Source organism: Platalea leucorodia (assembly GCF_965183815.1).
Source record: "Platalea leucorodia genome assembly, chromosome: 6".
NCBI classification, from domain to species: Eukaryota; Metazoa; Chordata; class Aves; order Pelecaniformes; family Threskiornithidae; genus Platalea; species Platalea leucorodia.
The window spans coordinates 78946601-78961496 of NC_138828.1; the positions used below are offsets into that span (position 1 = coordinate 78946601).

At 39.2% G+C, this 14896-nt stretch overlaps 1 protein-coding gene across 7 annotated transcripts in view; it reads right to left on the reverse strand.

Moving 5' to 3' along the window:
• MAEA (macrophage erythroblast attacher, E3 ubiquitin ligase) overlaps window positions 1-14896 on the reverse strand; it is a 52609-nt gene that overhangs the window by 26812 nt on the left and 10901 nt on the right. For 6 of the 7 annotated variants that reach the window (XM_082316069.1, XM_082316071.1, XM_082316068.1 and 3 more), the window contains exons 2-3: window positions 7680-7862; window positions 3824-4027 (exon numbers count right to left, since the gene is read on the reverse strand). In XM_082316069.1, coding sequence (XP_082172195.1) covers window positions 3824-4027; window positions 7680-7862 — 387 coding nt within the window. Of the gene's footprint in view, window positions 1-3823; window positions 4028-7679; window positions 7863-12985; window positions 13138-14896 lie in introns of those variants that run through there. The other variant, XM_082316072.1, reaches the window with a different exon arrangement.

Here is a 14896-nt window from a genome sequence, read left to right on the forward strand (position 1 = left end):
ATCCACAAGCAGCAACCAACTTCCTAGTGGAACACCACATTTCCAAAACTAGTTTTGCCTATCAATGAATGACAGAGAAGTGAGATAGCGTTTAATGTAGCAGAACATGGAATAGCAAAGTTTAAGTTAACAGACAACCCTGCCAGCTAGCTGAATATGTGAATCTGCAGATGAAAATACATATTTTTATATTGGTGTTGCACTCCAAGGTCATAATAGAGTCAAAATAAGATCATTATTAGTTGTAACAAGCTGATACTGATGAGCTTCATTTGTATGCAATAACAAGAACTTAATATCTAGTTTATATCTTCAACCCAAACTGTTTTTCACATCATTAGGGAGCCAGAAGACATCAAGAAAAAAGTCCACAATAGAATCCCCTCCACCCCATATTTACTTTGGCACAAACATGACATTTCTGTCCTTGACTGTCAGCTCTGATTTTAATATTACTCACATTTTGGTTTACTTTCCCAAGCAGCATTACTTTTCTTTAAAGACATATCACACACATTACATGTTTGTAGTTTATTTCTTATATTGCCATATAACATTATGCTTTATATATGCCGCATGCCAGAAGTTATTTCTAACTCGAGATAGTTCATAACTCTGATATTTAAACTCCTCTATCATTTTTCACATCCAGCATTTCTTTTCATAGCTGTTTGCTTCCTAGTTTATAAGTACAGCTTTTAAGAGCTTATCTTCCATGACAAGAATTCAAGAATATCATTCCTATGAAGGTAGTTAATTTAGAAAGCAGACTAGAATTTGTCACAGCCTGTCAATAACTATTAGAATTGGACACTATGGTGCATAGTCAACCTTTGAACAAACCGCCTGCTGTGTATTATTGGCAAACATATGAATGATTTAATGGTTTGCTTTTGGCCACTGAAACAGAATGCTTTCTAAACTGCTTCCACCCATGAAGTACCTTTGCAGCTCTGCAGGTCTCTTAGCATTCAGAAGCCATGCAAGGAACTTAAAATAAGCAGGCTGAGACATGCTCCCGAGACTGGTCTAACAGCTACTGAAAGATGCTTAAGCTGGGATCCACAAGCTACAACTGAAATGGAAAGGGCCCTTTCCTTCAGCCTTTTCAAATAGCAGCAAAGGGCACTTTTAGCCATTTGGCCTGCAATCATAGAAACAGAATCACAGAATGGTCGAGATCGGCACCTCTGGAGGTTGTGTAGTCCCCTTACTCAAAGCAGGGTCACCTACAACAGGTTACTCAGGCCCTTTCCCAGTCCAGTCTAGGTTTGAATATCTCCAAGTACAGGGGGACTCCACACCCCAGGGTGTCTGCTGGGGAGCCCAGAACTAGATAGAGCACTTCAGATGGGTCTAACCAGTGTTGAGTAAAGGGGCTGGATCACCACCCTTCCCCTGCTGGTGATGCTCATCCCAGTGCAACCCAGGGTGCTGCTGAGTCCTCTTTGCCACAAGATTGCATTGCTGGGCCATGCTGCACTTGTCCACCAGCCTCACCTCTGGCTGGTGGACTAGCCGAGCAAAAACCCCACTTTTTTTCAAGTTCCTACTTAGGGTATAGTGCCTGCCCAGTGGTAACAGTATTGTCTTGATACATTAAAAAAAAAAAAAATATAATAATCAGGTCATAGACACAACCAGGTTCACTATACAGCAAGGTGCTTCTGAAGCCTGCAGTGGTGGAGACATTTAGCAAAATTACAGTTGAGACTACAGTAAACAGAAAGATTACTTTGGACAAAAGAAAAATACCATGATATTTTGCAATCTCTACAGCAAAGTTACATTATTAAGCATTAGAGAATGTTTTGATGCTCATGTCCTTCAGCAAGAAAGGAACAAAAAGAAACAGAGAAGCTGTCTTACTAAACCAGCAAAAACACAAATTCTGTATAATGATGAAGTCTCAGTATCTTACCGTTATAAAAGCTGTTCACAATGAGTATCACCATACAGTAAGAAAGACTGAGTACAATGTTGAGAAACTGAGGGAAGCCTATCCTCATTTAGCCAAAATGTAAACTTTAATGTTGAGTAACATCCATAGTTTTAGCAAACTAGAAGAAATATGGCCTCGGTGCATTCAACATGTGCAACTAAATTCTGCGTTATTCAAGTTACTTTGATGTTATGCAAATAAAAATACTTAGGCTTGAAAGCAGAAGTTAAATAAGCTTATTGAGAACCTTTTTTTTTTTTTCTTCTTTAAAGACAGAAGCTTCTATTCAGCAAACAGAATGAAAAGCTCTAAGGCTTCACAAGTGCAACACTTCATACCACACGGTCTTGCAGTATATATCATGATGGACTTCCATGTTCATGTCTAAACCAAAGCTGAGCATTACTTAATTGGGCATAATAGAACTTGCTATGAAAGTGAAAATATTTCCATAGTGCTTTTTCAGCAGACCTAGTAGGTACAGTAACATGACGACTCAGCACGAGATGAGCTCCTGCTCAAAACAGAGAGAAACATCTACCAGAAGTGGAAAAGCTGCAATTATCCCAGAATAATTGTCTTGTTTTTTTGATTCATGTGCATGGGCTATCTTTAATGGGGCATAGCAGCCTCTTCAGTGAATTTCCTCAGGACTATTTCCTCTTAATAGTTTGTAACTCACTTCTTCCCCTCTCCCTTCCATTCAATCTCTACTTGCTGTTTCCTTTTTGGTATTTACTGAAATTACTGCTGGTTGAACAGGATCAGACTGGTAAAGCAGCCAAGGAGCAAGAGATACACGTGATGTGCTCGTTGTACAAGACAAAGAACGGGCAGAGATGCTGTAATGTGACACCAGTAACAAAAATCTCTTCCCCTCAACTAGCTCAGAGACATGTGTTCAGCTATGTCACCTAAGAAAGGCAAAGTACATAAGTCACATAATACAACTAAACTTTCAGCATCTCTAGAGCAGAAAGATTTGAACCAAGAGTTGCATACCTTCGGGAATCAGGAATACCAAAAGAACTTAAAATTCAAGAATCATTGAGCAAATGCTCAATATTTGCTCAAATAACAAATGCTACCTAAAATTAGCAAAACATAATTTCACTACATAAACAGCAAATTCTTAAAGAATCACTTTTAATGCCCTTGTGGCTGTCAGAGGACCACAGTGTGGATTCACTGCTCTACATAAAGAAGCTACAACAAGGTGCACAAACACCAAACAATTCATATGCAATTATGAGGTGGAAGCAAAACCAACTAGATAACCAGTGAAAAGGAAAGTGACAACCACAGATATAACATAACCAAAACAGCAAAAAGCTTGTATGGACCATGCAAGATATACTAGCTACTAAAAAACCCAAACTGTATCAAGATTTATTTTCCAAAGCATAAGCCAGCTTTCCTTTCGATGCATTAAATAGTAGGATGATACAATCAAACAGTTGTTCCTGCACTCAGCATATGCTATTCTGCTCAGTCTGGTCACCTACACATATCATCTAAGTGTGGCTAGACAGATGGGAAGCTCTACCAACTGCTTAATCAGCAGCCTGAAGGCCTCTAACAAGAAGTTCTGTATGACATTTGAGAATTATTCTAAGTTTTAATAGGGCAAGGTGTTTATCTAAAAGCATTTGTGATTAAAAGTTATGCCTTCGATTTTGACTTATTTAATACATTAAAATACAATTTCTGTCAAGTAAGGAGGTCAAACTCAGGCCTAAAAAGATTAACAGAGAAACATTAGTAATAAAGACACGTTAATACATAAAAATAGCTGCTACAGGGCTAAAGCAGCTTGTTCTTATTTGCCAACTTCCTCTTTACTACTGTTTCGTTATTAAATTAGCGCACATTGCTACCAACCTCAATACCACTTTGTCTTGCTAGTTTTACAGCTGTATTGTAGTAGCCACAGCGTAAAAGATGTTCCACCATCATACGATCCATACGTTTCTTCTTCCACATGTTTGCAGCAGCTGGCTGGTCACTACTATGTTCTTTCAGATGTTCAATCCTACGTTTGCAGAGTTTTGCACTTTCATCTTCAGCCTGGATTGATTCAACTGCCTAAAAAGTAAAAATTAACAGAACAGATGAGCGCTATACATTTTCAATTTACTTTTAAAGCAAAATACTGTAAGAATTGTTTGTAAGCATTCTTGACATATTACACAGTTACTCCCCACAGCGTTTCTTTCATTTAGAAAGACATCTCCTATGGCAGTGCATAAGTTTCAGCATGGCTGGTCCAGCTCTGAAATATTCTTGCATATAAGTTTTTACATAACATTTAAATATTACGAGTATATGCATTTTTCTGCTTAATGTGCAGTTAGTCCGAAAATGGCAACTTATCAACTACAGCAGCAACTGCTGTAATAGTCTGCAAAGAGCTTTGTGAAGGTTTGCAGTCATCTGGTGTGAACAGTTGAAAATCATGTATTTCCACCTCTAACCTACGCGTGGCTTCTTCCTCAAGCAGCTGTCCTACTGCATTAGTTCTACTGAGAAGTGATGCAGAGTAAACCCACATTACTTCTAATACACTGCAGCCATTTTAATCAGTCATGCAATAATGAAAATTATATAAACATTTGGGCTCTTGGCACCTTTAATTCAAGGATCTTAGAGTAGTTCTTAAAAAAAGTTATCAGCTTTGTTAAACTGGTATTACCTTACTTACCTCTGCTACTCTGGAAACATGGATCTACTGTTAGGAGCCTTACTTCGGAAAATAGATTTGTCCAGAGGAAGCAGAATGACTTTTTTTTTTAAAACATACTGGCATGCCAAGTGCAAAACACACACCCCAAACTATCTCCACAACATTTTTTTTTTTTTTTAATTAAAAAAAACCAAAACCATTCAGGTCATACTTCTTCTTCTTCAACCTTAAAGTTATATGGCCGATTAGTTATGCTGCAAATTCTACCAGGCAATTTTATGACAGACATATCGTAATTCAACGCTAGCTGACTCAGTACACAGCACGTGACAGCTGTGGGTCATGCCAGGCTACAGAACACAAGAAAGCTTGCAGTACTTTTATATGCTTGCTAAGCAAACCAGAAGATGATGGAGGCTTAGTACCTTTCCCATCTGTGATATATAACTAGTGATGTAATTTCAGGTTGGGTTGCCTTACTTGTGGTGCCTTTAAACTCGCTGGCTTGCATTTGAATAACTGCACAGCTATGGCACCAGGGAAGTCCATGCAGATTTGCCAACCAAGCACAGACCAAATAACCTGGGCGGCTTTTGGCAGCCACTTTGCACTCCATGCTGGCACGGCTGCCTTCCCAGTACTCAAGCTATTCAGGCTACAGTATCATCCTTGGATAACAGCTCCAGCTCTGGAAACACAGGTTGGTTCTAATTGCTTTTACCATGTATGCTCATTTACAGACTTCTTCTGGAAGGATCCATATTTGAAAAGCAAAGGGAAACAAATGAAAACTTGTGCAAGAAAAACCTACCAAGCATTCGCCCCAATTTAGCCTGGCTCTGATCCGGCCCTTGATACAAAATTCAAGTATCTAAAACCCTAGTCACTACACAAGATAGTCTTTTACTAAAATTCATGTAAACATCTATAGCCCAAGTTATTTTTATTACTGACATCCGAGTTACTTCTATAACTGAATTTAGCTTTATTTTGTAACGTATCGTTTGGAGATCAGTATTTTGTTTAAGTTATAAACTGAACCTTTTCCTATTCAGCAAGCAAACACTAACTCAAGCCCAAACTCACTTGTCAGATGTCTGCAGTATTATCAGATGTGAAGGCAAGTTTGAGAATCATTCTGCATACAACTAGGAGAATTCAAGGCAGCCAGCCACAAAGGTTGAGCCGCTTCTCGTATCAAAGGGCTCTCCTTATATAGTTTTGCATCTGGACTTAGACAGCTCTTGCTGGTTGTTTGATCCTTCTAGTGCATTCAGAAAGGCTACAGATCCTTTCCAAAACCCTCTAAAGCAAGTCTATCTGGACTTGCCCTGCTGGACATTAATAGAACTTGAGGGAACAAGCATATTAAACAGGATACAAAAGGGAAAACACAAAGGCCTAGGTTTCCCCAGGATCATTCTCAGAACCCAAGAAACCTGCTGTGTTGAAAAGCTCTTTTTTAAGACTTAGTAAGGTGTTAAACAAAGGAACCATCTAATTCTATTATGGCCGTCTCAGCAGTTCATCAGATCCTTGTCTAAACACAGGAGGAAACAGAGATCCCACATGGGTCCAACGGGTCTAAAGAAAACAATCATTTTGCTCGGGGCAGAGATTACAGAGAAGACAGCTGGAGTTGAGGGTTTGGAGCAGAAACAAGACCTTTGTATTTCAGAAGACTTTTACTGTTAAACAGATTTTTTTGCCTTTTGTTCTTTCTGAGCAGCTATAAGATTCCCCACAGCCTTTCAGGCAGTCAAAAAACAAATGAGCAATTACACTAAAATGGAGCCTTGCACCCAAAACATTCAGCAATGCCTTCAGACACACCCCCGCAGTCAGCAAAGATTTAACAAGTAAATAACTCCTCCACATCATTACTACACACCTACGAGCAAAATCTAACACCTCTTTCAGAAATAGCAGTAATTTCTTTCTGTAAGTAACAGAGAAGTGAAGAAAGCATATCCTTTAAGACCTCTTTAAGTCTCACAAACCAAAGATGAAAACAGCAATTAGATTTATGAAGTCTTTTGCAGATCAGCTTTTCAACACCTAGCTAACCTGTTCAAGCAGAAAACCCCAAATCAACATACATGACAGTGTTATTTTCATGTTATGAACCTCCAAGGTATTTTGACGCTTCGCTTAATACAGTCTCAAGATTTATATCTGTTGGTTATTTCATTTAAGTTTTAATGAAATGACTCTGCTACCATTTGTTTTGTCTATTTATTTTTGGAGAAGCACTGCTCGAAAGCCAGGCGACAGAGCTATTTTAATTTTTCTGCAAGATTTGTTTCAAGTAATTGCTCTGATGAGTCTCACAATGAGTAATATTCCCATCCAAAATAAGGATGGCTTATACTATGCAGTTTATGTTTTTAACTCAATCTTAGAAAGATGTGGTAAAGGCATGAAAGTTTGGCTGTATTTCATACAAGCGTTCAAGCTTAACAGCTAGAAGCAGGTTATCCTGCTAAACTTTGTTTAAAATGTTTTTAGTAATATTCCCTAGGAACCTTTCAACCTGCAAGTTTAGTGTTTATAAAAAACGTTCAAGTAACAGTCCAGGACAATTCGCACTTTCTTCTGCAAAGAACCCTCAAGACTGCATACAACTACCCCCACTGGTGTTTCAAGATTTTTCAGACTCATCTTCTACCTGCTTTCCCTCCTTGAGTCATCAATTAATGCAACCACACAAACCTTTCCACTCAACCAGTAGGAACTGATAGAAATCAATTCATTTTGCTGCTATTTCTTCTCCGTGGGTAGAGAAATTCCTTTTCAGGACTATAAATACATATTAATTTTACCTCTCAACAGAGGTTTGTTATACTTATTCATGGAACACCAAGTCATATTTCGTAAGCACAGTGAAGCAAGATAGAGTAAGTTTTGGTGTTTTGCTATGCATTTTAAGGCCTTTGTTTACAGTGCCAGTAATACCTATATCTTGAAAAGAAAATTCAAGCAATCAGCATTGCAGAAAACTACTTCTGTTAACTTTGCAAAGACAAACCAATCACAAGGTAGAACAGCACTTACCTTTCGTTTCAGAACACTGAGTTTTTCAACTACTCCATCCAGGAGACTAACAACTGAATCCACAGCAGGACAACTGCTCAGTGTCTTCTCCAGCTCTGCCACAACCATTGTCACGTGGCTAGTCTCTCGATCAATGTTTTTCTGTGCAGCTCGAAACCGTTTGTTCAGTGTTTCATATGGCACCTGAATGAGAAATATCAAGTCATTAGAATCTCTGTATTAAAAAAGTCAGGTTTTCTGGAGTTTAAAGAGACTGATGATTTTATTTCACGCAGTCAGAAGAACATCGAGGTTCTAGGACACTAGAAGTCACCAATTGAACTTGAGCTCTCATATCAAAGGCCTTATTTAAGCCCTCTCAGCAAGGAGCTAACACTTCAAAGATTATAAAAAAACCCCAGTAACAGGAAATAAAAGCTGGTACGTTCTTCTCTGATACCAGTTTCACCTATCCTGCTTGGACTGTAGCAAGCACTGATGGAAACAGTTCAGGGAGAACAGAAAGCAAAGACAAATATGTATCTAAGAAAGGAAAGCTACAGGTTAACTACAACTAAGAGATCACCCTTCAGAACACGGCTTTTTAAGTTTACATTTCTTTCCTTCAGGAGTTCATAAAAGAAGAGAAAGTTACCTTTGCAAAAAGCATGCATAATGCATATTGGCTACTGAAAAATTTATACATAGTACACCAATGGTTATTCAGGAAATCTAATAGTCTCCTACCTACTTCTGCCCATGAAGGACTACTTTTTAATATTAACTCCAACAGGACTCTAACGAATGCTAAGAGAAACTCCATGTAAGTTTTCTTTTGGTGAAAAAAGCCTATACTGTATGACTAAGTTTTTTAAATTCCTCTACAACTCCACTCCTTGGCTGAAAGACTAGCCAGTCTTGGAGGTCTCCTCTCCTACTCATCCCGTGCCTTTATGGGACAGCCGTATCAGAACTGCTGCTGATGGCCATTAAGAACACATATATGGGAGTAGTCTGCAGCCTGGTCAAATTTTGGGCTACTGAATGATCTGGGGAAAGCTTACAGGAAATGTGAACCTGCTCCCATCATGTTGCTTCCACTACAGTGACAGCATAAGCAATTTAGACGGGAAGTTCCACTACTGCACGGAAACAGGAATTTTAGAACTAAAAACATTCCAGTGTTATGCACTTAAGTCATCCATATCTTTTATCTTGAAAAAGTCCATGAGAAGTTCTTTGAGGTAGTTATGATAATCTTGATTGCTTTTCCATTAATCAAAGGCATAATTTAGCTAGCAATCAGACTACACATATTACAGGTAAAACAGGAAATGCAAATCAGTGTTCTGTTTGGTACATATCACATATATGTTTGATTACAAATCTTTCAAGTATATCACTTCTAATCAATTATACCACGATTGCCTCCATTTTCCTCCTTCTAATCATTTGCATGCAAGAAAGCATGCCCAGGGTCCACTCTCCTTTTGGGCTCTATTAAGAGAGAGATTACTACATAACCATTGCAATTCACAATTAGAGATGCACTGAGAAAGAGTTTAGGTTCAGAATAAGGAAGATGAGCCAAAGTACTTGCTTTCCAAGACTTTGTATGACCTACAGTAAGTTGTTCTTATTTGTAGTAGAAGTATAACACAAGGATACTCCTGGTAAGATATGAAAGGGCTCCTCTTCCTCTCAGAAAGACTGAAATGATCTATTTAATGCTTTTTGGCATCTCAAACTAAGACCTAAACGAATGACAGAATAAGCCTTTACCACAGGAAGTATCAAGCTAAAACAATTATTTTCCTCATATATCCTCCCCTAAAATCCCAGCACTGCCCCCCCCAACTCAAACCACATAAAACATCACAACTAATAGCTTCAACACCTACTTAATTATCTATATAACCATGTTTTATTCCATCTGTAGCTTTTCTTATTTCCCTTTTCCATTTCCACAGAAAAGATAAAAGGTTTTAAGGCCCCATAGATGGAATGAGTGTTTGGGGTGGGCATTATTTTGACATCTCATGCTCTTGAACATGGACTTGATGCCAGACAGCATTAGGACTTCTTCCTTTTTTTCACCCCCTGCATTTTTCTTACAATTAATTGAAAAATATGTTTCCTTCAGTTACTTGCATCTCCTGAATTCAATTTCTGCAAGTACTTTGCTAATCAGCTTTCCACGCCACACTGAAAAGCTACATCTATCAAGACTTTCAGAAGCTACTATTGATTTGAGGTATCTATTTGAGGACAAAAAGTGGTTTTGTTAAATTTTGAGCAGTCAGTTGAACTGGACACACAGATCTATTCAGTTTGAAAAAAATCTTAGCTTTAATCTCCCTTTTGCCTATTTTCTTATTTGTACACAAGAGCAATAACGCTTCCCGTTTCCCATGCTCTGTCTCTTTAGTGTGCAAACTTCTGGCACAGTCTGTGTTCATATGACATTTAGAACAATTGGACTTTCAATTTCAGCTGGCATCATTATATATCATTTATATTGTGTCTAGGTGCGATAGGTTTTTGAATCTTGTTTTATCTGTGGTTTTTTTTCCTCCCCCGAAAAAGATCTGAATATCCTGTGTGGAAGAAGCTAGAAGTTGAACTGTTTTACTATATACTCTGAAAGTAAATACTAATAAATATATTGCTAAACATAATTTTAGTGTACAGTAACAAGGGAAATGACTAATGGTACAATGAAGTCATTTGCACAACTGAAACTGACAGTGAATACTCTTTACCAGAGTTTTTCATAATTTGCATGGGCACTTGTTTATAGAATCATAGAATCGTTAAGGCTGGAAAAGACCCTTAAGATCATCGAGTCCAACTGTTAACCTATCACTGTCAAGTCCGCCACTAAACCATGTCTCTAAGCGCCACATCTACCTGGCTTTTAAATACCCCCAGGGATGGGGACTCAACCCCTTCCCTGGGCAGCCTGGGCCAGGGCCTGACAGCCCTTTCGGTGAAGAAGTTTTTCCTAATATCCAACCTAAACCTCCCCTGGCGCAGCTTGAGGCTGTTTCCTCTCATCCTATCACTTGTTACTAGGGAGAAGAGACCGACCCCCACCTCGCTACAACCTCCTTTCAGGTAGCTGTAGAGAGCGATAAGGGCTCCCCTCAGCCTCCTTTCTTACTATAGAGCCAGCAGTTTTTAGAGAACATTTGTAAATCGTATCCAGGTACAGCTTTTGCACTTACTTTTCAGGACTGGATTCTACAAATGCCAAAATTTAGAAATCGTAACCGCTATGCTCCTTACTGAGAAAGCATCTTATCTAGAGTCTGCATCTTGATCTGCTCGTTCTTTTGTTACTCGTACAGTTCCTATGCTCCAAAAGAGACTCCGTTTCCCAGTACTGGTTTGCTTTACCACAGAACTCTTCAAAAGTTACAGGCACTGTACCAATAAGTTTATTTTTTCTCCAATAATGAAAATAAATGGAAGGAGAACATAGCAAAACAATGCTCTGGAAAATGTAATTCTAAGAATTCTTAATTATGGTTCACTTTAATTTTTAGGTATCATAGTTATAAAACAGTGAACACCAAACTTTTTGGACCAAGAGACAGCTGCAAAATTTATATAACATTAGCTGCCACAAACCCGTTAGAGAGTTTTTACTGCCGGTACCATTCTGTGACCAAGCCTGAATTACACAGTGGTTCTTTAAGGACAAGAGTGGCCTACAGAACTCAGCCTAGGGAAGCATTACTTTAAGGAAAAAAAGGATAACCAGCTACTAAATATTGAAAAAATTTGAAATAAAGCAGGAAGAACCAACCAGAAAGTATTCTGTAAACACACAATACCAACTTGTCTTACTCATTAGAGCTTGAAAAACCACACCTCAGTTGGCTCATACCATGAGCATAGAGGAAGATACAAAGAAGAGATGTAAAATATGGGCAGCACATTTAAATCCAGTGTCACTAAATAGATTCTGCTTCTTTTGTTCATCAGCTTCCACAGCTGCAGACACATTATTCAACTTAAGCATGTACGAAGCCAGGTCAAACTTAAACCTAATGAAAAGCAATTTGACTTAAGTTAGAACAGCCTACACAAGGGGTAGAATTACAGCAACACAAGTTTTTCCAAGATCAAAATTTTGCTACTGTGATGTGAAGGAAAGTCTGCTTGGCTGGAGGCTTCTGCAAGTATAGCATCTGACTGTTTCCAGGTGCTAAGTGCTAACAGAGAGGCAGAGACAACCGAATAACCTGATCCAAGTATTTTCTTCATTTCAGGAGTTACTTCACTCTGGTTTTAGAAAGCCAGAAAACTCTGGTGTGCTGTCCCAGAACATGCTCCAACAACCTCTAGCTGTGGAGACAAGACTTAGGAGAGGATCCTTCTGGGTCTAAAAGCTCGAACTGGTGGAAGAGGAGGAGGGACTGCCATGGGAGCTATACCTTGATTGTTCAGTTGCGTGGAGGGAGTAGGAAAGAGCAGAGCTAAGAATGTCAGAGGCAGTTTTTAAGCTTACACTTAGGAATTCAGCTGTGATGTCAACTCTCTGGCCTTCAGCCCAAACACAGTCCTCTTCCAGCCCGTGAATGCGAATAAGGTACCAAGGCAAGATTGACCAGTTCTAAAATCCTGAAGCAGCTAAAACTGTTCAAATTGTGCAACTGTAGGTAATATTTCTTTTAATAAGCCACATCAAATTTAACTTGAAATACCCTTAAATATAGTGATGTTATCTACTAAATATATTTCCAACAAGATAAATTGTTCAATAAGCCATTCATTTACTAAGTGATATTATTTTCTTGATTTTTCTGAATACATATTAAAACTAGAAAAAACCAGCAAGTGTTAAATGCTTGCTTATATTGTATCCTGATGGTTAGCAAACTTTATATACTTCCCAAGTGTTTATTATCAGTCTGTAAAAAATATTTAAAGAAATATAAATAATATCAAGTTAAACCAGTAAATCCTCTACACAGCATCCCACAATGCATATCTACCTTCGCTTTTACATTCATTACTAACATTTTAATGAGAGTCTTAATTTTTTGTTTCTTCTTAAGGTTTTCTAAATATACCTACGTGCACACACTTAGTATTCCATCCATAAATCGAATACATAGAAACAGACTGCCAATAAGTACTCTTACCTCAGCCCATGCTTTTCTCTACAGGCTCAGAGAAAATTGGCTTTAAAAAACATGCCATGAGAACATACCACCTAGAGCCTTTAACAATAGAGAAAGGGAGAGTGGAACGCAAATAATTTTCCCCTTATAGAAGTATATGAATTATAGCTATCAAAGTTTAAAAAGCTCCGCTACCTCAGTGATATTTATGTTGGTGAGAGTCAGACAACCAGACTGGACTTCTTATGCTCTTTTTAGCACCTTGAATTCCACTAAGCAGCTTAATGGCATCTCGAGAATGTGGCAATGTTTCAGCCTCACGAACACTCGCAGCTTCCATAACAGACACAGTCCTTGGCTCGCTCATTAAGCACCTGGGGTTTCCAAACAAAATGAAGACATACACTGTTGAAGGGCTCTCTGCTTGGGAGAAGGTACAAGATAACAAAAGAAATACGAATTGTGGCAAGATCTTCTTTGCAGAGGTGTTACAGTCCTCCAGCCATGATGGAGGAAAAGCATTCTGAGTCACAGCTAGAAACCCAGCACTTGTTACCGTCATAGCCAACATATACATCCAATTTATTCAACTAGATTCAAACTATAAAGCCCTTGTAATTAGAATTGCTTATTAGTCAGATGAACAGCATAAGGAAGATGAAGAGAAGCATCTGCAGAATTGAGTTTGTGACCTAGCAACAAAGGACAACAGAAAGTCTCAGTTCTAAATGCCTTCTTTGTCTTTACTGGTAAGGTCTTCTCCTAAGCCTTCCTGATCATGTACGAGCAGCTGAGTCTGGGGAGAGAGGTACTATTCACACAAGAAGTCTAAAGCAAGCTGAAGATATACAAGTACATGGGACCAGAAGGGAAGGAGCTCACCGATGACACTGTAAAGCTGCTATTGTCTCTGAAACGTCATGGTGAGCAAGGCAAGTCCTCAATGACTAAAAAGGGCAAGTTTCTTGCCTCTCTTCCAAAAAGAGAACCTGGAAGACCATAGAAACTAGAGGCTTATCTGCCTCATCTCAGTTCTTGGGAAAGGGGGGGGGGGGGGCAGGGGGGAGAAGAAAAATCAGATGGAAGCCATTTCCAAACTGATAAAGTTGACTGGGAATAGCCAGCCTAGATTTGCCATAAGCAAATCAAGCTTGACAACAGTGTTCGCTTTCAGTGATGAAATGACTGCCTCTGAATGAGAGGAGTGCACTGGCAGTCTCTCATGCTAAGTTTAGCAAAGTTTTTGACATGGTCTCCCACAGTACCCTTGTAGCCAAACTGGAGAGACACGGACTGAATGGCTGGAATACAACACAGGTTAGGGACTGACTGGACAGCCAGGCTCAAAGAATAATAGTCAGTGGTTCAAAAGCTCTCTAGTGGCCAATTACAAGTACTGCTTGACTCCTGAGGAATGTTATCAGCACCGTACATGTCTTCTTCAACTATCTGCACTACAGAACAGAACACACAATCAGAAAGCTCACAGAGGACAACAAACTGGTGGAGTGCTTGATAATGCTGGGTGGTAGAGCTGCCATTCGGAAGAAATGACAAGCTGGAGAAACACACCAAAAACTCCAGGAAATGCAGTCAAGGCAAAACCCAGAGCCCTGCACTGGGCACTAAACGACGCCATCCATTAGCACAGGCTGTGGAATAACTGGCTAGGACCCCTTCAGCAGAAAAAGATGTAGAGGTTCTGGTGGACAGCAAGTTGGACACGGATCAGCAACAGACTCTTGTGGCAATAAACGTTAACCACACACCAGGCTGCATTAACAAGATTAAAGGTAGTGGGTTAAGAGGAGTGATTGTTCTTTATGCTCAGCACTCATGCAGACTCATCTGGAATACTGAGTCTGGTTTCCAGGTCACTTCCCCACCCCTGCCAAAGAACAGATGTTGACAAACTGGAAAGAGTCCAGAAAGCGACCACCGCGGTGATTAGCTGGCTGGAGGATACAAAACCTAAAGAGAGGCTGAGTGGTTTGTTTCACTTGCAGAAGGGAAGGCTACAGGGAGTTGGGAGCAGCACAATCTGATAGAAGTCTTCCACTACCTAAAGGTGAAGGTCATAGATAAGAGCTAGCCAAACTTTTTTCA